The sequence below is a fragment of the Medicago truncatula genome, chromosome 4, assembly GCF_003473485.1.
Source record: "Medicago truncatula cultivar Jemalong A17 chromosome 4, MtrunA17r5.0-ANR, whole genome shotgun sequence".
Taxonomy (NCBI): Eukaryota; Viridiplantae; Streptophyta; class Magnoliopsida; order Fabales; family Fabaceae; genus Medicago; species Medicago truncatula.
Window position 1 is genome coordinate 61,557,007 of NC_053045.1, and position 22,509 is coordinate 61,579,515.

Sequence of the window (22,509 nt, forward strand, 5' to 3'; positions counted from 1 at the left end):
TGTGACTTAGGAATTGCAAAGTAAATGGAATTTCATTTCAATTCAACTATTGCATGGTCAAAAAAGAAACAACACGAGCCATGTATCAAGTTGTTGCTCACACAATCAAGAGAAGCACACTAATACACACATCAAAGATTTTGGCAGTGAAATGAAGATTGCGCGATTTATATGATATTTTGTATGGAAATATAAAAAAGAAAGCAAAATACTAAAGAATGCCTTTAAATTAGGGTTAAAGAAACAAACAAATTGAAAATATTATCTTAGTAAATGGTGAAAAGTGATAAATTCAATTTTTTAAAAATTTAAAAGTTGTGTGCTAAGGAAAATTGAAAATATTAAAAGTTGTAATTTCTAATATAAATATGCTATTTTTGTCTTCTTTAACAAGCATAAACAAGAAAGATCCAAAAAAAATTAACCACTCTCTCCGTCTCAAAATAATCATCTCTTTAGCATTTTTTACTTTATCTTAAAATAATTGTCATTTTAGAATACCAATGTAACATCTATTATTTTTTTTTCACTATTATACTTTTATTTATTGAATTTCATCCAACTTAACTATTCCACAAACTATAATTAATAAAAATATTTTAGTAAATGATACTAATTTTACCATTGAAATCAATAAAATTAATCGTTTTCTTAAAAATCGTACGTAAATCGTAAACAACTATTATTTTGAAATAAAGGGAGTACTACTTTAATAATAATAATAATAAATATTCATTAGCACCGATAGGTAAGTTCAAAATGCAACTTGAAATATAGAAATGAAAAATGCTAACCAGTGTTCTAGTTCTGTTGAACACCGGTTAAAGAAGCAAATATAGTAATATTATATTAAAAATTGTGCCGTCAATGCATCCAAATATAGTTTCACACGATACAATTTTTTTTTTTGAAAGAACACAATACAATTTTTATAATGTCAATAAAATATTCGAGTAAATAAATCTTAACTTAAAAAAGAATTAATCTTGTGAAAATATAGTATTCGTTATAAATAAACAAAAATAAGGAATAATTTTGTATCCAAAAAATAAAACAATCTTTGTTTAATTCCCTCTTTCTATATGCCCTCCATCCCTGCCAGAATTCATTTTCACATACTAAATACTGTAATAAGGGAAAATATAATTAAACGAGATGGTTTGCAGCAAGTTTGGTCTCATCATATATTCCATGTAATATTATACAATCATTTGTCTTCATATATCTAACAAAAATATCAAACAGAAAAAGAAAATGGGGCGCGAGTACAAAAGAAGGGTAACAAAGAATAAGATAGGTTGATCATTAAACAAAAATTCCTATTTAGAAGGGAATTCCAAGTAGTTATCTGAATAAAGTAATCAGAAACATTGATGCATTTAGTCAATGGCAATGATGAGAAAACCAACAGATACATACATGAGAAAAACAGGGTAGAGAGCAAGAGCTTTTCTTCTGGGGTTGACTGCAGAACTCATGAAAGGATATGCAGCCCAAGAGCTCCACGCCAATGTCACACATACCACTACCACTTTCACTATAACATTGTTCTTCAACATACAAATTAATGCACCAACATCAAGAGGGAATAAGCAATAACCCAGCAGACTCAGACTCTGGAAGAAAATAATGTGTCCACCCTGAAAAGTTGAAGAGACGAAGACAAAGTCAAATATATGCCCCTGCCCTTTTTGCCTCTCAATTAGGCTACCTTATGCTACAATTAAATCTTCCTTTTTATACATCAAAACATATATTTTACAACACCTCGACCAGTAAATATGACACTGAAAAAAAGTTAAAAGCTCATAAAATGGTGAGATGAAAGACAGAAAGAGGCTATTACCAGAAGCAGGACATTCAATGTCAAAATTACAGCACCAGCAGCAAGTAAGGCAAATGCAACCGCAAAAACCTCAGACTGAGACAATGAAAAGAAAATGTCAGAAGGAACATGACTAAATTCATTTGACAGGTCGTGCAAATAATGTAGAAAACAAGAGTAAAGAGCTGCAAATAATGAGCAGAATATATAGTATAAAAGACAAAGGAGCCAACTTAGAATTTGACAGGTCTTACATGCATCTATCACAGCCAATGTGTTATATGCTTTATAGAACTGAATGGCACGTTAGAGGGAGAGGGAAGCAGGCAGCAGTTCTGAAAACTGTTGGCTACCACAGTTCTTGTTTACTAAAAATCCCATCAAATGAAAACTTCAAAACTAAGTACTTTCAGCTATCTAAGGAAAATTTCAAAGAAAAACATGTTCGGTTATTTTAAAACTTGGACTAAGTCAGATTAATTGTTCCTAATACTCAAATTATTTGATGTCAAAATATTAGAATATATTGCCATTGTTAGTATTCCGGCTCCACTTAGTGGGATAAGGTTTGGTTGTTGTTGTTGTTGTAGTATATTGCAATCGTTAGTCCCAATTATGTAGTTTATATTACTGGATTTGAATGAGATAATTATTGTGAAGCACTTTCGGTAATGGGTGAATGCGGAAGGTCTTATGTGGACTAGCTATGATAGATAAGCGAGTCCAGTCATCTAACAAAGAGAAGCCCCTATTTCTTTCCATTATATGGTGTAGCTGTCCCATTTAGGAACACATATTTCATCACTAGTGGAATACAAATAGTTTTTTTCTCCTCACCCACACACAACAGAAAAGGTTGCAAACAGATCACGGACTCATTCAAATCTGCACGTTCAGGTAATTCTGAACGTATTTGTAGTTAGGCTCACTATATGTTCATGTTACGATTTAGGATTAGGTATTGTGTTGATTGATTTTATTGTTTTCAAAACCCTTCCTTGAGTAGTTGCAGTTGGTCATTTATGCCAATGCAGAAAACTTTATCGTTTATGCCCATGCAGAAAACAAATTATGCATCTCTAGGTAATGACGGTAAGATCACAGTACCATCTTTGCAAGAGATGACAAGTCGCATACATTACTAATATATAGGGAGACAAAACTCTACAAATGTACAACATTACTTTGAAAATTGCAAATACAAGTTCAAAAAACAGTTTTGTGGGAAATCAGAGAAAGAATACGGCCAATGTTATATTTCTATCAAAATGCAATCTAAATGTTATTTGGAAAGGAAAATGTTAATAAATTGTTAGATTTGTTAGATGTTAGCGGAGAGTGGGATATGAATCTTGCACCCTATGACTCCAAAACACTAAGCCATCTTTATAAACATATACACAGACAATTAAAAAAACAGGGCTAATAAAGATTTTACTTCTCTATTTTCAGAATTTATATGTTCCAATCCCTTTGGTATAAATTCACGCAGAGAAAAAGAGTGGTGAATATATAATCAGTGTTGACAATGTGTGAAGAACTACATACCAAACCACAAATTGAAGAGAATCCCAGCAAGAAATTCAATTTATTATGAGTCCAGATAAAAATGAGCATAATTAACAACATAAAGACTATTAACATTTATTATTAGGGAAATCTCTTGAATGGACACAGTTCTACATATCAGCTGGGTACCAAAAAATCAACGGACCCGAAATACATAAGATCATTGGCCTAATGCAACATTGAATAATCCTAACAGGATAACAATTATCTAATCTTACCTACTAATATCATGCCCCTTAATATTAAAGTCAACTTCTACAAGAAAAATGGAGATTATCCGCATCTAAAGACTGTACGGGAACCATTTACTATATTGTGAAAAAGGTTAAATCACCATCCAATTCCCTAGTTACATGGAAATTTCGTAAAGAAAGAAACAAATGTATTTACAAATAAAGAAAATCATTCTAATCTGAATTGACTATGAACAATCACTAATCTTCAAGATCTAGACAAATTACTATAACAACCTTCCACATCAACATAATCTCAGATTCTTAATGACAAATAATTGATAAATGAATGTAATTCATGATCTGAATAGAATCATACCTTTTTGACAGAAGCGGACCAAGAAAGAGTGAGACCTAAGAAAACAATGAAGAAGAAAGGTCCCCAAAGATCCCAATCACGCAAAGCCTTACCAGGATCTTCACGATTAGGGTTAGGAAAAACAACAAGTTTCAAATTACTAACAATCCTGGAGAGATCTCTTTTGACAGTATCCCAAACAGGTTCAGTCAAGGTATTGGGAGCAGGTCCGAATCCGGAGGTGGAGATATCGGGTCGGGTAGAAGAAGGAGGAGGAGGAAGAGGAGGGAGAGAAGAAGAAGGGGGTTTTGGGAGAGAGGGGAGAGAAGAGGATTTGGGGGGTGCAGGATTAGGAAGATTGGAATTGATGAAAGGAGAAGAAGTGGAAGAAGTGACGGGGATTGAAGCGCGTGGAGGAGATGGTGGACGAGCAGGAAGAACGGTGGCCGGAGAAGCGTAGATGAGATTTTCGATCTCGTCGATGTCAGATTGGGATGATGCGTGAAGGGGTATGGTGTCGCTGTGGGACATTTTTGATTCAAACGAAACTCTCACGTAACAAACCAACCAGAATCACTTTCTTTCTTTCTTTCACTATGAATGAAATTTCAATTACCCTACTCCTACGCTTTTTCTTTCCTCTCTTCTTAATTTAGCTTATGTGTTAAGTTTTCAAATTAAAATATCAAAATCAAATTGGCCAATGTAAATGCCAAATTTTTGGACAACACGAGCATTTAATTAAACTCTTGGTTCTTTTTATTTATTTATTTTTGTATAAACTTGGTTCTTTTCATTTGATTTTTTGTTGGTGCATTTTTTTTTTTTTTTTGTAGTGGTCAGAGTTTGAACTCTGAATGCATATTTTATGTATTGTTCAACCAACTGAGCAAAGTTTACGATGACTTCTGTTAGTGCATTCATTTGAGAGAATTCTCGTTTATAAAAAAAAAAAAAAAAAGAGAAAAATTCTAAAATGGGTTATATATTTTATTTAAAAAATGGTTAAATATTCCCTAAAAAAATGGTTAAACATATTTTTCAATTTTATAATTATGTTAATTTAGGGCAGAATTAATTTTTTTGAAAGAGAATATTCTGACAAGATTATTTTTCATATACTATTGGGGTAAAAAGTTTACACTATCGACAAACCAGATTCATTTATAATTATAGTTAATTTATAATTCATCGATAATGTAAAAAATCTTTAAATACTAAAACAATTTTATTAAGGAAAAAATTGTGCAGATGGCAGAGCTCCCTCGTAAATTAACATGCTTACTCATTCAAAGTACATGATTTCTATCTTCAACGTGATACAAACCAATTAACGCATCTTCCTACAACCAGCACCAGCAACTTTTTTCCGAGTTAGGATCCTCTTTGATACTATAGTTTTTAAGAATTTTGAAATGTATATTAATTGGATCCACTAAATGTACATATACTTATACTATGTTTGGTGTAGCGTTGAATCACCAATTCTCGCATTTCGATGTAAATATTGCCGTGATATTTGGAAGCTACAAACTTGAGCTTCTCTCTAAAACTTGGGTAATATGTACAGAAAATAAAGGGTTAAAAAATGAAAGAGGATTCCGCCATTAATAGCAAATCCCGTATCTACAGTCTACACTGCACCAAAACAACCTTAACTATATTCACACCTGCCTTTGAGTGCAATAGTGATGTCTGCCAAATTGCAACCAATTCTGTTGAAAACAACGCAAAACAACGTAATTATGCCTTTTCTTAAAACTAGAAAGCCATGCCTTTCTTGACAGTAGAAAAGCTGATTTTTGCTGGTTTAAGTAAGATTTTAACCGATTTAGCAATTTTTTGAGCAGTCCTAGGAAATAGATTACACTGCTCATTAGACCAAAGATATGCATGGTTTCCGATCTATTAGACTGAATCAACCAATTCGATCCAGTTTTATTTACCCGGTGTCCAAGAAATATGCTTGTAGTGTGGAATTGCAAAGAATCTGATACAAGTCTGAACATCAATATCCAATATGTAACCACGTCAAAAAGATAATACATATCATTGAATTTATTCACATACACCATATGAATCCGTCTCCAGCACCTCATCTACTCTTATGCATACTACATCCCTAGTATAAAACATCTAAATTGTAATCATTCAACTGCTCGAGATGCGTATTTTTCTGTAGATGAAGTGTTAAAGGAATAGAATGATAAACCACAATTGGTTCATATGAGAAGATGTTGTGTAAAATAATGAGATTAGACCTCAGACATCCACTATTCACCTGACCATGAATCACTAGGGAAAAAACGTTTATCCCACAACTTATGCCAGATATAGAATGGCAGCACAATAAATCGGCAACAAAAATTCTAATCATTATGTAAGTTTTCAAAACCGGGTCTCTCCCCTGTGCCGCTTTAGAAGATTTCACAAATTATATTGATTCCTTTGGTTTACCTTATGATATGAGAGGGCTTAAAACATCCCACCAGAGGTAATGGCAACAATGTAAAATGATAGAATGGTAAAGTTAAAAAGTCGTTGAATAAGATTTGATTGCCAAACCAGTTTAAGGCTTGAGAGAAAGAGCGAGACCGAATTTGGCAGGTGAACCAATGATTTTTTTGGAGTCATACTCGGCAGATAGGGTTATGAGTGAATTTGGCCTCCACGCTCGTTGGCATTGGAAGGCAGCTTTGCCATCATCACTGAATCGAGTCTTCAAAACTGTTTTTGGATCTATTGACTGTGAGGTCCCAAAGGTAAATCTGTTCTCAGAAGAGGACAACTTGTGAGCGAGTTCAGCAGCAACTGTTAATCCATCTGGGCGGTCCACATAATGAATGTAAGATGCCTTCAGAGACTGTCCTTTATCAGCCCTGCATAAACAGTGAGTCCATGTAAACACATTTCCTGAATCCTACAACTTCCGAAAGAAAAGACAACTTTCACAAACTGTGAGCAAAAGTAAGACACTAAAAAAAAAATGGAAAAGTAAACAATATACGCACATGGATATCTCTCTTAATCTCCGTTGCATTATTTTCCATAAAATGTGTAGCTTCTACACTAGCATCTTTTAAAAATAAATAAGATTTTCTTAAAAAAAAATAAAAATTAAATAAGACTTGTACAAACAATTTTTTTGGCGCACATGTACAAATAATTTATGACCGATGAAGAGATATGTGGTAAACAATAAAAACTATCTCCAATCTCCATATACCAGAGGGGTCTGGTCTAAGGCATATTGCATTGAAAATGGTACATCAATCAGAGGTGTTCATCGTGTGATATCCTCTCCAAAATAATAATCTAATAAAAAAATTGAAATATCCCAAGGTTCGTAGAAAATTTCACACAAACCATACAATTATCCACACTGTTATAAGATTTATTATCTGCAAAACTTATAGAAGATATATTTGGGGGTCTAATTGCAAAAACCATGCCCGTGTTTCATTTTCTTTGATGAACTGTGGTTTTAATCAATTTAGATTTAAAAGTTCAGAAATAAAACCTATTAATACCCTCAACTCCAGTGCGATGCAATTATTTCAGCTCATATCTCACGTAGCAGTTGTTCACAACTTTAAGGTTTCAGAATTCAATGATAACCTAGAGCATTTTTAATATAAGAAAACATTTTTTGTTCACTACTATCAACAATGGGACAATGATAGATTCAATAATTATTCTGGGCCAAGATATAAATAAGACAAAATAGGTAATTGGAAATTTATTTTATTTTCTAAAATCCTAAAACCATTTTTTTTTAAAGATCCTAAAACCATTATTAGTGTAATTTACCCTTTCAAATATTTGTCTAGACTCTAGAATATGACGAGAATGTATATTGACCATTTTCCGTATAAAATCTTTAAATAAAAGTGAAAACATGGAAACACTCACATAATGATTAGTGAAACCATACCATGTTTTTTAAACCAAAGAAGCCCTTAACTTTTTTTGGTTAAAAAGTTCCAAATAACAAATCATGATATGAATTATGATACTGAACCATGATATGGTTTATTGAAGGCAATGATATGGTTTCTTTGGCTTAAGAAATATAACGGGATATTACAATATGAATTATGATACTGAACCAGGAAAATATGGTACTAACAACACTTACAGCATAAGTGTTGCAGAGAAATCTGGTTTATTGAAGGCAATCCCGGCATTATATGTTGAGAATGAAGCAGAGGTTGTATCGAATCCAACTTCAGCACCCATAGATATATCTTTGCTTCCAATTGCAGCGGAAAGCTCCAATTTAGGGGCTGGGTTCAAGCCAATACTGGAATCAATAGCTGCATGAGGATGAAGATACTGCACATCCAACTGACATAATATTCCAGTCAGATACGTTGTAAGAATGCCAAAGTTAATACAGTGCATATGTCTTGCTAACCATATGAAAAAGGATCCTTCGCATGAAGCTGAACCTCATCAACATTATGGGATTTGGAAGGGTAAAAAATTGTTAAATATAGGCAGCCACACTCCATGACTGGAATGGCTGTTTCACTCAGTTACTGCCCAAGTAAAATCATTTCATCGGTGTTACTGTTATTAATAATTGCTGGTAACTTTAACCACAAAGAGACAGTCTGTCTACCACATCTCACACACAAAATTCATATTTTTAAAGTTTAACTTAATGATATCATATATTTAGCTTATTAACTTGCAAGTGAATCAACTATCATCAACATAATATGCAAACAGCGATTTTCAGCATAACTTAAGGAATGCAGTCCCTTTTATTGACTAAAGAGCTTATTTGAAAAGCTTTATCATCATTGATAGTATGGATTGAATTTCCAGGAGAGTTGTGCATTCACGAAATCCACAAAGATAGATAATTAAAAGTAAGGTAACACTTAAAATATTTTCCAGAGCAAATACAAACACTGCATCCTTAAATTCAGTCTTAAGAAACATGCATCAACATTATCACACATTGAAAAGCTAGATTTTACTCACCTTTCCTGACTTGTGATCAGGTATATTGAAGCTCAACGCTACTTTTTTACTATGGGAAAGGGAAACATCATTCAAAGTCACTTTTGTAGATACCTGTGGAATTAAATCACATAAACATCATTATGATTACGAGAAGGAAAAAATAAAAGCTAAAATGAAGCATCTTACGCTCTTACTAAGTTATTAACTACCGGTTTCAGTTCAAATCACCATACAAAACTGAACCAGTTTTAATTTTTATGAAGTTGCAAAAACCACTGATCAAAAGATTAAGAGAAGAAGCAGTACAGGTACCTATATTATCATATATAAAAGGAATGATATTTGATGGAAAAAAATAAAATATCTCTACTTCTTACATTAGAGTCTGTATTGACTTTCACATCCACTGTAACATTTCCACTCTTGTAAAGCGTGTTTAAGTCACCAACAAAAAATTTATCCCTCTTCAACCCTGTAGCTGTAAGGCCCTGCGAAATGGAAAATTGAAGTTGAAATCAGGCACATTACTACATCAGTTAGAATAACAGACTAAAGGCTCCCTGTCTTACAATACATTTGAAAAATATAACATTAACACAAGTTGCCCATTGCCACAAATATGCATCCTCTTTAGCACCCATCCCCATGAGAATATATAAACCACCAACGAAATGAAAGATAAATATATAAAAGTTGCAAAATTTATAAAATCGACTTTATCAGGGGAGGAAAAAGCAATATCCGTTCTCTCCACATTGGTGCAGTATTTGACGGTCAGCATACATAATGCACTATTTAGAAATTTACAATAAACAGAGACTTCCAATGTTTAACATATATGATAATTGATATATTACCCTAAATAGAAGAAACAATGATTCTTTGTAAATAAAGATAATTCTATATAGTATCTCAAAGTTTATTTGATGCCACAACCAATGATATTTGATTATAACAATAATAACAGTGTCAAATATTCACATTTCAATGAGTAAACTTAGCTGAATCAATCAATGATGTATTGTATAAAATAAATTCATACTTCATTTTTTATTTTTTTTTACTCGATAGTTTAAAGAGAGAAAAATAGACAACGGACGTAATTAAATTTTATCATTATATATGAAAAGAAGAATCATGTTAATATTGCACACACTGAGAGACACACAAGCACAGATTTGTGCGACTGTGTGATTGGAACTATGGCATATTCAAGCAAAAAGGATTTGAACACTCTACTGCAAAGAAAAAATATAATTAATGATAATAGTTGAAAAGTGGGGTAATAATTACCAATCCAGTGGAACTTGGAATCGACAGGCTAAACTTGTGGTCGAAATTATAATCCTTGTACAAGAGGTCTGCAAGCAAACCATAAAACTAACAACTTAGTACCAACAATATATTTTAGAAAATTCAAATGTGACATGATGGGAAATATAAAGAAGCCGATGCCCAAAAATCTAGATGTTTAACCACAGGTGACTTCTAGTGATTAAAAAGGTTTCTCAAAAGGAGAAAAACTTTTCATATTCATTCTCTCAGAACGCTGGCGATTAATACATTGGTGAGGTGATTCATTGATAAATTCTACTTAACTTAATCAAAATATTTTGGTTAAGTGACGTGTCTTACATATATGATGTATACTTGAGTGAGGGGTGAACAAGTAATAAATTGTAATCAGTGGTGTCGAATACTCCTGGTGAACAGTCAAACACCGCAATCGGCCATGCTGATATTTGACAACACTTTCCATATCCTAATGTAACGAGGGGTCTATTTAGACTCTGTAGGGTTAAAGAACTAATTTTGCAGCTTATAGCATAAGCTCTTATGAATAAGCTATTTCTACAACACAAGATAAAATAAATTCAAACAGTTTTTGTATAATCAGTTGTTTTCATAAGCTATAACGGAGAGCTTATAGTGAATCAGAATATGAAAATAAATACTGAATTATTGTAATACCTCTTGCTCTTTTGCCAATCTCAGAAAACGGTGCTGGACCGTTAGCCATAATGAATGAGGATGAAATGTGCTAAACCCTGCAAATGCAAAACCACAGTCAGTTGTCAATTTTCGGATCCAAACATTCGTATGTTTTGAATCGCGATGCGGAGGGGAACTGTAATCTACTGCGACGCAAATCGAGCTGGAATCGCATAAAAAAAATAAAAGATAAAAGAAAAGGAAAGCGTGGACGGAGTTTCTCACTGTTCGTGGCGAAGTACTGGCTGCTCGTTTCTGATACAAGAGCAAAGTGTCCAGCTACTGCATTTTTTTATGGAGCTGCTGGGTTTGCTTTTGCATTTTTTTCACCGAGACTTTTTATTCATTTAGGGTTTTATTTGTTTTTTTACATTTACAAGAGGGTTTTAACTTTTTCACAAGGTTATGTTATTTTTAAAAATATATGGTTTTAATTGTTATATATAAAAAGTATTAATCTTTCAAAAAAATATATAAAAAATATAATGATTAATGTTTTAAAATAAAATTTGTTTCTTCATGCACTATCAGTTGGTCGTTTCTACTGCTATTTTCTTTTTTGGTTTGTAGATGAAGTGATAAACATCGTCTGAAATTTGTATACACAATTGTAAAGTTTCATATTTAAACCCAAACAAAGGTGTCTCTAGTATAACAATGTTAACATTATCTATTGAGTTACTCATTGAAGACGTACTTGTTATCTATTGACAGAGTCGTATCTAAGACAGGCAAAAAGGGCGACCGCCCTAGGCTTAAAAAAATAAGTACGAAATTTGAATATTAAATAAAAAGTTCAAAGTTTTTGTATCATGTATTCAAATTTGATGTTTATATATATTTATTAGTTAGGACCTAAATTGTAGGTTCATCCTATACCACCAAAATCTCATAAACAACCATGTCTATTGAGTTTCGTATTTAAAACCTAAATAAAGGTGTCTATAGTATAACAATATTAACCACAACAATCCATAAAACATAGCCGCCATGACTTTGAATTCAACCTCATATTTCCTGATGAAAAATCTCAATAGGTTTTTTAGTCCCTACAAAAAAAATTACGAAAAAGAATTATTTCTAATTTTAGTCTCTGCTAAAATAAAGTTTGTTTAACTATCCTTAAACTCTTAAATTTTTTAACAATTCTTTTAAGACAAGTTTAGAACACTATGAAAGGTTCATTTACTAAAATTTAGAATTTTTTTTAACATGAAATAAATTAAATATGAATTTTTTAAAACGGCAAAAGTTATAGATAAAAGTAACAAAATATGGACGTGTGAAACAAATTTTGCGACAATTTTTTGCGGAGGAACTTTTAGTAATGTTCTTAACATGTCTGCAAAAAATTGTCCAAAAACTCAAGAGTTTAGTATAAATTAAACAAATTTGAATTGAGTAAGGACTAATACTGAGTGCAAATTTTCTAAGGGCTAAAATAACTATTAAAATTAAGTAAGAACTAAACATAAAATATCTCAATTTTATAGAGACCAAAAACATATTTAAACCTTAAGCAAATGTCACAATTAACACCATGTATTTTGATGATACTAGAATGTTAATTAAGAGCATGTATTATAACTTAGGAGGCACTAGGCCATAGCACAAGCAGAACCAAATTGAAATTGTCCCAATAAGATCAAAGTTAATTACAATTATAGTATTTTAACTGATGACTTCTAATCTAAATAATTATTTCCTGGTCAATGGTGTTACTTGCTTTATAGTCAAGTATGGCGTGAGTTATGTCCAAGCTCTCCTTCTTCATTCATGCAATATGCCTACTTACGAAAAGTTGACCAAACCACTTTATATCAAAATCACGCAAACGAAACGAGATTCAACATACTGTTGCAGCCAGCATTTAGGCTCAACTCCACCATCTCAATGTTGCTTTCTCACGCTAGTGTTCAATTAACTAATAATTAATTTGCGAAGTTACTCCATATCAGGCACATATTAGGGACATACATTGAAAGATCCACACCGATCCCTAGTCTAGTTAATCAAATCATCACAATATTTCTCAACATTTAATATACTTTAGTTAGTAATTAAATTAACCGTTAATTGATTTCCATCATACTACACAAGCAATCTTAATTTCTTTTCATGTTTAACAATTTATTATCAATCACACTCTTCTTACAATAGAAGAAGTCAAAAGTGAAAGGGAAATCCCAAGAGGACGAAAAGAAAACCAATGCGTTACCTCGAAGAAACTTTATGAATTTTTTTATTAATTAGTTTCATCACCACTCACATTTCCAAGCACTCCATAATTCACATTCCTTTTCTTTCTTCTTCTTCTTTTGCCATTTCTGAATTACACCATTCAACAACAACACAATATAGTGGCAATGAAATCCCCAAAACCAAACAGAAAACGTTTCATGCTCTTATGTTTCTTATCCATCTTCTTCCTCTGCATATTAGCTTCCATAAACGAAGTTCGATTCGAGAATCTTCTAAGATTTGGTCGATGCACACTTTCAAACAACACAACAAACACTTCCACCTCAGTTTCAATAAACGAACAACAACAACAACAAGAGATTCGAATCCTCATCGGAGTTCTCACACTTCCCGACCAATACCTACGACGACACTTCCTCCGTCTAGTATACGGTACACAAAACCCTGAAGGTGCAAAAATCGACGTGAAGTTCGTGTTCTGTAATATTACAAAAGAAGATCAAAAAACCATAATCGCTTTAGAAATCATGCGTTACAACGACATCATAATTCTCAACTGCACAGAAAACATGAACAAAGGAAAAACATCAACGTTCTTCACAAGTTTACCAGAGATTTTCAATGAAACAGTGAATGGACCAGATTACCCTCCATACCACTACGTTATGAAAGCAGATGATGATACCTACGTGAGGTTAAACAGTTTGGTAAAATCGTTAAAACCGTTACCGAAGGAGGATTTATACTATGGTTTTGTGATACCGTGTGGAAGCATGGACCCTTTTAAACATTACATGTCAGGGATGGGGTTTTTGGTAAGTTGGGATATTGTTGAGTGGATTCATGGTTCTGATATACCAAAGAAACACGTGGAGGGTCCAGAAGATAAGGTGTTTGGTGATTGGATGAGATGGGGTCGTAGAGGATTAAACAGGTTTAATGCAAAATGGTCTATGTATAATTATCCTGATCCAGTTTCTGTTTGTAGTCATGAGCTTGTGAATGATACTATTGCAGTTCATTTGTTGAAGAATCAAGAGAAGTGGATTAAGACACTTAATTTTTTTAACCATACTGGTCCATTGAAGGAATCCAAGATGTATCATATAGCTTAGCTTAATTATTAATTAGCCTTTTTTTGGTGCCATTGTTTTAATTTTATTTTTTGATATATGATGAAATAATATGATATCAAATTTCATTTGATTGAGGGGGGAGAAAAGTGAGAGTTTTTATGTGTAGAGAAACATGAGATTTTGTCGTGAAAACAGGGGATTTAGTTCAAATAAGGAAACAGAGTCCGTGACGGTGACAACTGACAATGGTACAATAGACAAAAGCATTGAAGCAAGTATTCAACACTGTTTCAGAATTCAGAAATCCTCTTGTTGTTGTTGTTATGCTATACTCTGCCATTTTTCTGCAAGCATGTATGAACTTGGAGGAACTCTTGTTCCAATCTTAGTGAGAACTCTTGTATCATGTATGAATATATATAATTCATTTATTTTATTTAATATTTTTATATAATTTCAATTTTAGTCCTATTTTTTTTTTTTTTTTTAATGTTTTATCTTTTTCTGTTTATATTTTCGTTGCACCCTTTCAACATTACTCATATGCAGGGGAATAAACTGTGCCTGTTTCACACAATCCTTTGAACCGATGGATGTTTGATAATGCAGAATTGTGAAGCGCTCCAGATACGTTCAACCAACTCAGAATCTTATATCAGATCTCCATGTTTAAGTTGCACTCGAAGAAAATATTGAAGCACTTTCTCTCAGACCACACCCATAAGAGCATTCTGTTTATGCATCATTTAGTACTTCTCTCTGAATAAATTATCCTTAGTCATAATCATATTTTGAAATAACCGCCACGCCAACACTGCCACCTTCAATTGGCATTTCAATATCAATTTCACATGATATATCCTCCTCATTACATTAAGAAGAATGCAACATACATCTACATATATTGTGCTTATCAAAAACTTAATTATCTCAGTTCCAATTCTGATATGAATAGCAGTCTCCATCACTGCCACTGGTTCCTATTTCTTAGTGCATTGTCAAGAACTTTCAGCATACTCAGCATGGCTGTATTATCAGCTTTCTGTGAGTTTTTTCTTTCTCAAACTTGAATTGGTTTATTCATTCATACACCAAGCCTAGATCTTAATTGACCCTCATTGGAAGGAGTCATAGGTGAATATTTGGACATGCATAATTTGTTTTTTCTTTAAATCCTGATATAGATTCTTTACCAAAACTAATGAGCTTATGTTCACAAAAATGACAAATTTACTATTTCATTTTCTAACAAGATATGTGCAGCATATTGTCCAAGCCTAACACAGCTCTCTCTAAATATTCCAAAAGTGCAGCCAACAGTATGAACTATGAAGCAAATAAAAGTTTAACACTAAAGACATAAGAAAAAAAGGTGGGGTGATCGCATGGAAAGATGATGCTGCAATGGATGGATCTCTTTGGTTTAAAAATTTGCATCTCTGTTTATTTGCAGATCACTCGGCTACTCGATTCAGCTGTGTGATTTATCACTAAACTGTCCTTGGATTTCACTGCCAATCTTGAAGTTAAATGAAATGCTTGATTTGTTAAAGTTTGTGATAGAGTAGAGATGTTTTTGAAAACTAATAGCTATTGTATAGATTGTGATTATGAAACATTTCCAAATTTCACAATACTGAAGAGAATTTCCAGGTTTATATAAAATTGTGTGCAGTCCTAAATATTAGATTTTATGTTTTTAGCCCTTAAAGTTTTTCCTCCCTTTTTCCCCTTGACATTTTCAAAATGACTCTTGTAATCTCTAAAGAAAATATAGGATTAAATATTAATAATGTCGTGAGTATAGAAAAAGACTCGAAATCACTATCGTTGGTCTCTTTTCCCATACCACGTCACCAATAATACAAAACCAACACAAGACCAACCAAAAATCAGCTTTATAACTAAAGTAAGGATACTGTCAAACGATAACAGCAACCAATAACACAATTTTTGTGGCACACTAGGACACCATCACTACAATAAGATCCCTAAGTTAGAAAGATTAATAACATGCAATCATATAGACCTTTGATGCTTCAATCAGAATCCTGCACCACTTTTCAGCACATTTTCATGTTATAATCACAACATTACCATGCCCCCTTTGAATTACTCCAAGGTACAAAGTACGAGTCTTTCTCAATTCACAAATCAGTAGGTGATCACTAGCCACCAAATCCCACAAAAAAAAACTATTTAACATCTTGCTTATTTACGGAATGATCAGCCGCTTTTATACTGCAAAAATTTGTCCATGCGCTGAATATATCTCCTTCCTAGTTCCCTCACATGAACATACATTACCTTGTTTCAATCATCATATAAATCCAGATAGTGAACCACATGTAACATATAGACAAAGACTAAGCAGTAACAAACATCATCAAATAGAGACATACACTCAAGGGAATGTCAACTACGGAATTTTTAACTATTTCAATGGAAATTCAATAACAAACATCATCCAACGGTAACAACAACTAAGATAAATCGATCCTTAAAAAAAAAAACTAAGATAAATCAAAGACTTTCTGTTGAATTAGATCATGACAGAATGAATAAAAGCTTTCTTTTAAGCTCACATTATTCAAAATCATTTCCTACAAGCTGGAAAATTGAAAACAACTCAAATCTAAGTCTCTTTAAAATTCATAACTATATCCCTTGACAAGCATTGCCTTCTTAGCTTCATCGTTTTGAAACTGAGCCAAAGAATCAATTTCCAAGCATAGCATAGTGTTGCTTCAACTTTTTGTTGCTTGCCTGCTAAAATAAAAACAAGACCTAATTTATTTCACGGTTCTGAATTTCAAATTCTAAAGAAAATGAAATCTTATATAAAAACTAGAAATAGAATCATCATGTTGTACTTGGTTGTTCTAATGAATACACATGGTATTTATATCATAGTAGCAGTACAAGCATAACATTAACTAAAGAAAGACTTTTTTAAGAGGCAAAAAGATAATTAACTAATTAATTAATTTCTACTCGAGCATAAGAAATGCGAAGGATAGAAAACAAAAATACACCAGTTTGGAATATCCAAATAAAGCACCACATCCAATGAAGCTTAAACATGCAGGCATGGTCCTGCTGCTATTCCTTTTCCGCATAAAATTTTGGCACACCCGCTGATATGCTAAGCACTCAAGTAATAGAGCGAACAATAAACCACTGCTCGAACACTTTTAGGCTCAACAAACACCCTAATAATATTCATCAGCATATCCTATGCCTTACTGCAGACAATTAAAAACCTCACCTGTGTCATTACCAATCAACTATGATGGTATAATCCTTCTGCTACAACCATATGGACTGTGTCAATCTTGCCACCAACAGAAACCAGAATAACTGAGCTCACACATAGACAAAATCTTGACACTTAACTTTATGAATTTTCAGTTCATGCATCACCACATACCCCCACACACCCAATAAGATTAAAAAACTATTGTGATACGAAGTACAAAAAGCCCTTGTAGCTCAAACTACAACCTACATTACATTTTGCTAAAAGCAAAATTACCCACTAGCTTATTATGTTGTGTGTATTTGGAAACCAATTGACACTCATTCCAAAACTTCATCACCCAAAAGTAACAAAGGAGATACAATTCACAAACGTATGTTCAGTTTAACCAGAAAAATACTCTCATTATATTTTACAAAAGAAATAAAGTTAGATTGGTTTTCCCTTTTTTATCTATGTATAAACCTATCCGTCCAAGTCTGTTGATGCGTGTAACTTGTTTGCCACTTCAACCTTTCACTCAATTATTATTTCATGCTTAAGTTTTGTTTAAGACATTTGGATGACAAACCAAACAATGAAAACTCAAGAGAGATTGAATTTCCTTACAGGAGAATCAACTTCTAGTTCATAATAACAATTTAAAAACAAAAACATATTCATCAAAACCAGGAGATTGTCAAGTCTTTAACAAAATAACCAATAGATAGTCATTCAAATACACAATCAACCTAAGCAGTCATAAAAAAAATTATATATTCACTCAATCCACTATAACTATAAGTTTATAACAACATATACAAAGAATGAAAATTCAAACAAGTAAACCATGAAAGAGGAACTTAATTTCAAAAAATTGAAACTAAGCTCTCAATGTAATTGCTGGTTGAAGACCAGCTTACTTGATAGCTAGTTCTATAATTATTGGTATAGCTTTACTTGCAGTAATGTTTGTTCTCCTGACTTTATTATCGCTCCAATTATAGAGAATTGCTTCGTTTTCTTGACGACTTCTAAGTAGCAGTGTATCAGCATCCTCAAAAAGAAGCACCGGCAATAATTGAAAACTAGGTGCTAAGTCATAGTCTACTTGAAGATGTTGGTAACTAATTTTAAGGAATTGAGTCCAAGAATCTTCGGCCCCATATTTCTTCATCTGCCATATGACAAAATAGGTGTGCTAAGAAAAACAAAGACAGCCCCCTAGCACACCAACAATTGGAGCTGCAGGTGGCAATTCATCGAACCCACAAGGCAGCTTGTACTGGCGGTACGTCTCAGTCCCCAGATCAAGTGAAAAAATAACAAGTTGTTCAACTGTAATATCCTCAAAACTATAACCATTGATGTCGTCGTGAATGGCTAACCAATTAAAAGTGCCACTACAATACACACCATTGGTAGAGCATCCACCGTTGGCGAGGCAAAGAGGAAGAGCGGGGAAACTTTCAATACCTCTCCAAACAACATCATCACTCAAACTTAGAATTCTCACACTGCTTTTTGGTTGATTTAATTTCTCTCGGAACGCCAGCACTTTATAAGTGTCTGATGAATTGTCACAACCAAAGTTGAAGATGTAGTTGCCACGACACCTGACAGTGTGAAAATAGCCAAATTTTGGAGAAAGTTGTCTGGAGGCTAAGTTCCATAAACGGAACCAGTATTCTTGATACTTAACTACGAAAGAATAACCATACAAACAGATCAATCCAGTGCAGGTACCAACAACAATACGAGAGCAATCTTTGTTATCTTTGTTGCCATTTATAGTAAGGATCGATGGAAAGGGAGAAGGAAGGGTTCTGAATTAAACAGCGCATGGAGTAGGGAATGACGCAGCAATCAAACTCAATATAACTGGCGTCGTAATGGTATGTGATGTATTCGGTAATTAGTGTGAATTGAGGATTTCGAGTTGATGATCTACTGAGGTGCAATTTCACAAAAGCGGAGTCGGAGATGAGGGTTTTCCAAGACTTACTGACGCATCTGAATTGAAGGAAGGAAAGTATTTCGGCGATGAGATCGTCTGGGACAACGACCACCGACGTCGGAGTCCTCCTAGACTTTGCTGGTTGTAAATTCATGTCAACGCAGTGCATGAAATCGGTTTCTAATTTTGTATACTCACTGATGCCCGATCCTAATTCCTAGTATATATTTGTATCCAATGGTTTACTTTAATCTGCCACGGCCCACACTATTTTTTTTTTATTTATTTACATATTTTTATGATTTTTTTTTTGTATTTGTAAATATAAAATAGAACATGCACCAAAAAAAAAAAAATAGACCATGAGATGACTCCCTAGTCTGTTTGATCAAACAACAACTAAAAACTCATATAATAAGATAGTTTATAATGGATAAACTAGCTTATAAAAGATAATAGATGAATCAATCAATTGAATTTGCAATGTTTCGTAAAATTAGTCGTTGAACTAATTTATAAATATGAAATGACATATAAAGAAAACACTTAATTTTTTCAATTAATATTTCATGGGAAAACTTGAGAAAAATCATGAGGAGCTATAAACTTTAAGCTATATCAATACTATTATGTTTGAACATCCGTTATAAACTTTAAGCTATAAACTTGAAAAGCATTCTCACCTATATAGTTAGGCTGTGTTTGGTAACACAAAAAATGTAGCTTATAGCTTGTTGGACTAGCTTATAAGTTTGTTGGATGAAAACATGATGTGTTTGGTAACAAACTTTTCTCACGAGCTTATAGCTTTTCTTGAGAAGCTAATTCAAGTAGCTTTTTAGCTTATAGCTGATAGCTTTTTACATTTTCTTCCAATAATAACCTTATTATTTTATTTTTATTACTTTTTTACTCTTCTCTAAACAAAGCAACCGTCCCCCATTCACTCACGTTTTGTTACGTTTTGTTTTCCTTCTCTGATACTATTTCATTGTTTCATCCACTATCATATCACTCCTTGCTAAGAATTGAAGATCCATGCTCAGAGACTCTTTACCAGACGCAACAATTGATTAAGGTAAGAATTTTCATATTTGTGTTTTTTCTTTAGCACGTTATAAATTCTTGGCTTAATAGGTCGTTTGATCCCTTAATTAATTTCAAGTTTTCATTTTGGTCCCATAAGTAATAAAACTTATGTTTTGGTCCCTCAAGTTTGCCTTCGTTGGTCAAATAAATCCCTGACGGTTAAGTTTAACCCCAAATGTCTATGGTGAACCAACTTTAAGAGTGGCTCACCATACACCTTATTAATTTTTTCAATTTTAACCGTTTGATCTTTTTTTTAAGAAAGAGGACCGTTGGATCGTGAAAGTCCATTGTATCTTACAGTAAATCAACAACAACTCATTTTTCTACCCTTTCTTCGTCTTCTTCCTTCCTCTTCTTCATCATCCTCATCCAATCTTCATCAATTACACCCAGAAAAAAAAAACCAAAAAATCAAATCATCAAAAATTCAATTAATCATCAATTCTCACACACACGCTTGAAAACTTGAACACTGCCTTCAACTATGGCAGCTGTAACACCCCGTTTTCCCAATATACAAATTTCTTAAACATTTATCAGAGTAAAAACCATAAACGGGATATCACATAGAAACGTAATCCAAAAACAGTTAAATAATAATTTAACTTTCACATAATATCTTAACATAGCAGCGGAATATTAGTTCGGAAATCATAAATCAGTTTGGCACGTAGGCCCCATCAAACAGTTCATATCGTAATCCATAACATGATAAAAATAACATATTAATCACGTAAGAGAATGAAGCATGTATAACATTAAACCCCATCCCGTTACGTATCAGAGCGACCTAGACGACACAGAGAAAGCAAGGTCACTCACGACGGCAACTGCACACTAAGCACGATCACCTGTAAGTTACCCATACGAAGGGCAACATTTTCAAGCAGAAGGGGTGAGATTTCATAACAAAATAACATTAATCAATGTAATTGCGAATCATAAATTAACATCATAATCATTTCTCTAACAACATTGCATAATTGCTAAACAGTTATCACGTAATCATATATCCAATTATCATGAACAACATAACATAATTGATAAACACTTATCACGTAATCACATATTCAATCATTATCAACAAGGCATCTTAATCATGACAATGTGACAATGCTCTTAGACTCCTTATATGCATGTGGTACCAATCGTCATCATAAGTATTAATATACTTTAATCGTGCGGAGGACAAAGCTCCTATAAAACGTGCGGAGGACAAAGCTCCTAATAATCGTGGTGAGGACTAAGCTCAATGAGATGCTATGCATGGACTCTTATGAACAAAACATCGTAATCAACATATCAACATGCATCCAATAATTTAGAGCTAAACTTCATCATATACCATATGCACTTAGTTAAATAACGGAAGCAGCATAAACAAGTCACATAACAAGATGATATCATTATATCAATAGCACATCAATTGCATCATAATCAAACTTTCATATCTTGCATGAATATACAATACATTAGTTCATGTTCAATTAATATCAACATATCTTAAACAACTCTACAGACTGCATTTAACGACATCACTAGGTCTCATTACCAGTTAGGGGTTCACTCTTGATCAACACGTGCGACACAGATTGCACAAACACACAAGCAACTTCATTCTGGTTGTGCTCGCGAGGCGAGAGTTCTTACTCGCCACGGCGAGTACCACTCAACTCCCAAACTAGTGTTGTTATGGGTTCCCTCTGATCCTACATTCATTCCTAATCAATACTAGGTATGTTCAGGCACTCAAAGGCACTCAAGGTCCAACTAAAAAGGTCGAAACATAAAATCTAACATACACTCTGCCTTAGCTCGCTATGGCGAGTAAGGTTGCTCGTAGTGGCGAGCGGTACCCAAGGAACTCGCGAGGCGAAGGGAAGGGGCTCGCGTGGCGAGCGATGAACAGAAGCTCGGGCAGAATACGGGTTTTCTCGAAAATCCATCAAATAACATGGTTCGAAGCCTAATTTTGATTCCATAATCCATCCTAAACATGTTCTAAGGTTATAGGACGGTTTCTACATCAATCTAATCAAGTTTTACCATTTGA

General features: G+C 33.3%; 3 protein-coding genes across 3 annotated transcripts; 1 reads left to right on the forward strand and 2 right to left on the reverse strand.

The window, feature by feature from the left end:
- Positions 1–1,159: 1,159 nt before the first annotated feature.
- LOC11419607 (protein YIP4b) lies at positions 1,160–4,599 on the reverse strand. Its single transcript, XM_003610086.4, has 3 exons — positions 3,947–4,599; positions 1,847–1,921; positions 1,160–1,640 (listed from the first exon to the last, which is right to left on the reverse strand). Exons 1-3 carry the CDS (start codon positions 4,454–4,456, stop codon positions 1,380–1,382), a joined length of 846 nt encoding a protein of 281 aa, XP_003610134.1. The 5' UTR covers positions 4,457–4,599; the 3' UTR covers positions 1,160–1,379.
- A 1,317-nt stretch (positions 4,600–5,916) lies between these two features.
- On the reverse strand, positions 5,917–11,252 carry LOC11424728 (mitochondrial outer membrane protein porin 6). The gene is made up of 7 exons (XM_003610088.4): positions 11,117–11,252; positions 10,871–10,947; positions 10,193–10,260; positions 9,277–9,387; positions 8,918–9,010; positions 8,064–8,272; positions 5,917–6,804 (listed from the first exon to the last, which is right to left on the reverse strand). The coding sequence occupies exons 2-7, from the start codon at positions 10,917–10,919 to the stop codon at positions 6,495–6,497; spliced, it is 840 nt and encodes a 279-aa protein (XP_003610136.1). The 5' UTR covers positions 10,920–10,947; positions 11,117–11,252; the 3' UTR covers positions 5,917–6,494.
- A 1,785-nt stretch (positions 11,253–13,037) lies between these two features.
- Positions 13,038–15,816, forward strand: LOC11441775 (uncharacterized). The gene is made up of 2 exons (XM_024781318.2): positions 13,038–14,576; positions 14,719–15,816. Exon 1 carries the CDS (start codon positions 13,258–13,260, stop codon positions 14,206–14,208), a length of 951 nt encoding a protein of 316 aa, XP_024637086.1. The 5' UTR covers positions 13,038–13,257; the 3' UTR covers positions 14,209–14,576; positions 14,719–15,816.
- Positions 15,817–22,509: the final 6,693 nt, after the last annotated feature.

Coding starts and splice junctions, on each gene's coding strand:
- LOC11424728 (XM_003610088.4), bottom strand. CDS start 10,919: ATGGCTAACGGTCCAGCACCGTTTTCTGAGATTGGCAAAAGAGCAAGA. Junction 9,011..9,276: donor AAGTCAATACAGACTCTAAT/GTAAGAAGTAGA, acceptor TTAATTCCACAG/GTATCTACAAAAGTGACTTT. Junction 8,273..8,917: donor CTGATCACAAGTCAGGAAAG/GTGAGTAAAATC, acceptor ATATTATGTCAG/TTGGATGTGCAGTATCTTCA.
- LOC11441775 (XM_024781318.2), top strand. CDS start 13,258: ATGAAATCCCCAAAACCAAACAGAAAACGTTTCATGCTCTTATGTTTC.
- LOC11419607 (XM_003610086.4), bottom strand. CDS start 4,456: ATGTCCCACAGCGACACCATACCCCTTCACGCATCATCCCAATCTGAC. Junction 1,922..3,946: donor GGTCCGCTTCTGTCAAAAAG/GTATGATTCTAT, acceptor TCATTGTCTCAG/TCTGAGGTTTTTGCGGTTGC. Junction 1,641..1,846: donor CATTGAATGTCCTGCTTCTG/GTAATAGCCTCT, acceptor TCAACTTTTCAG/GGTGGACACATTATTTTCTT.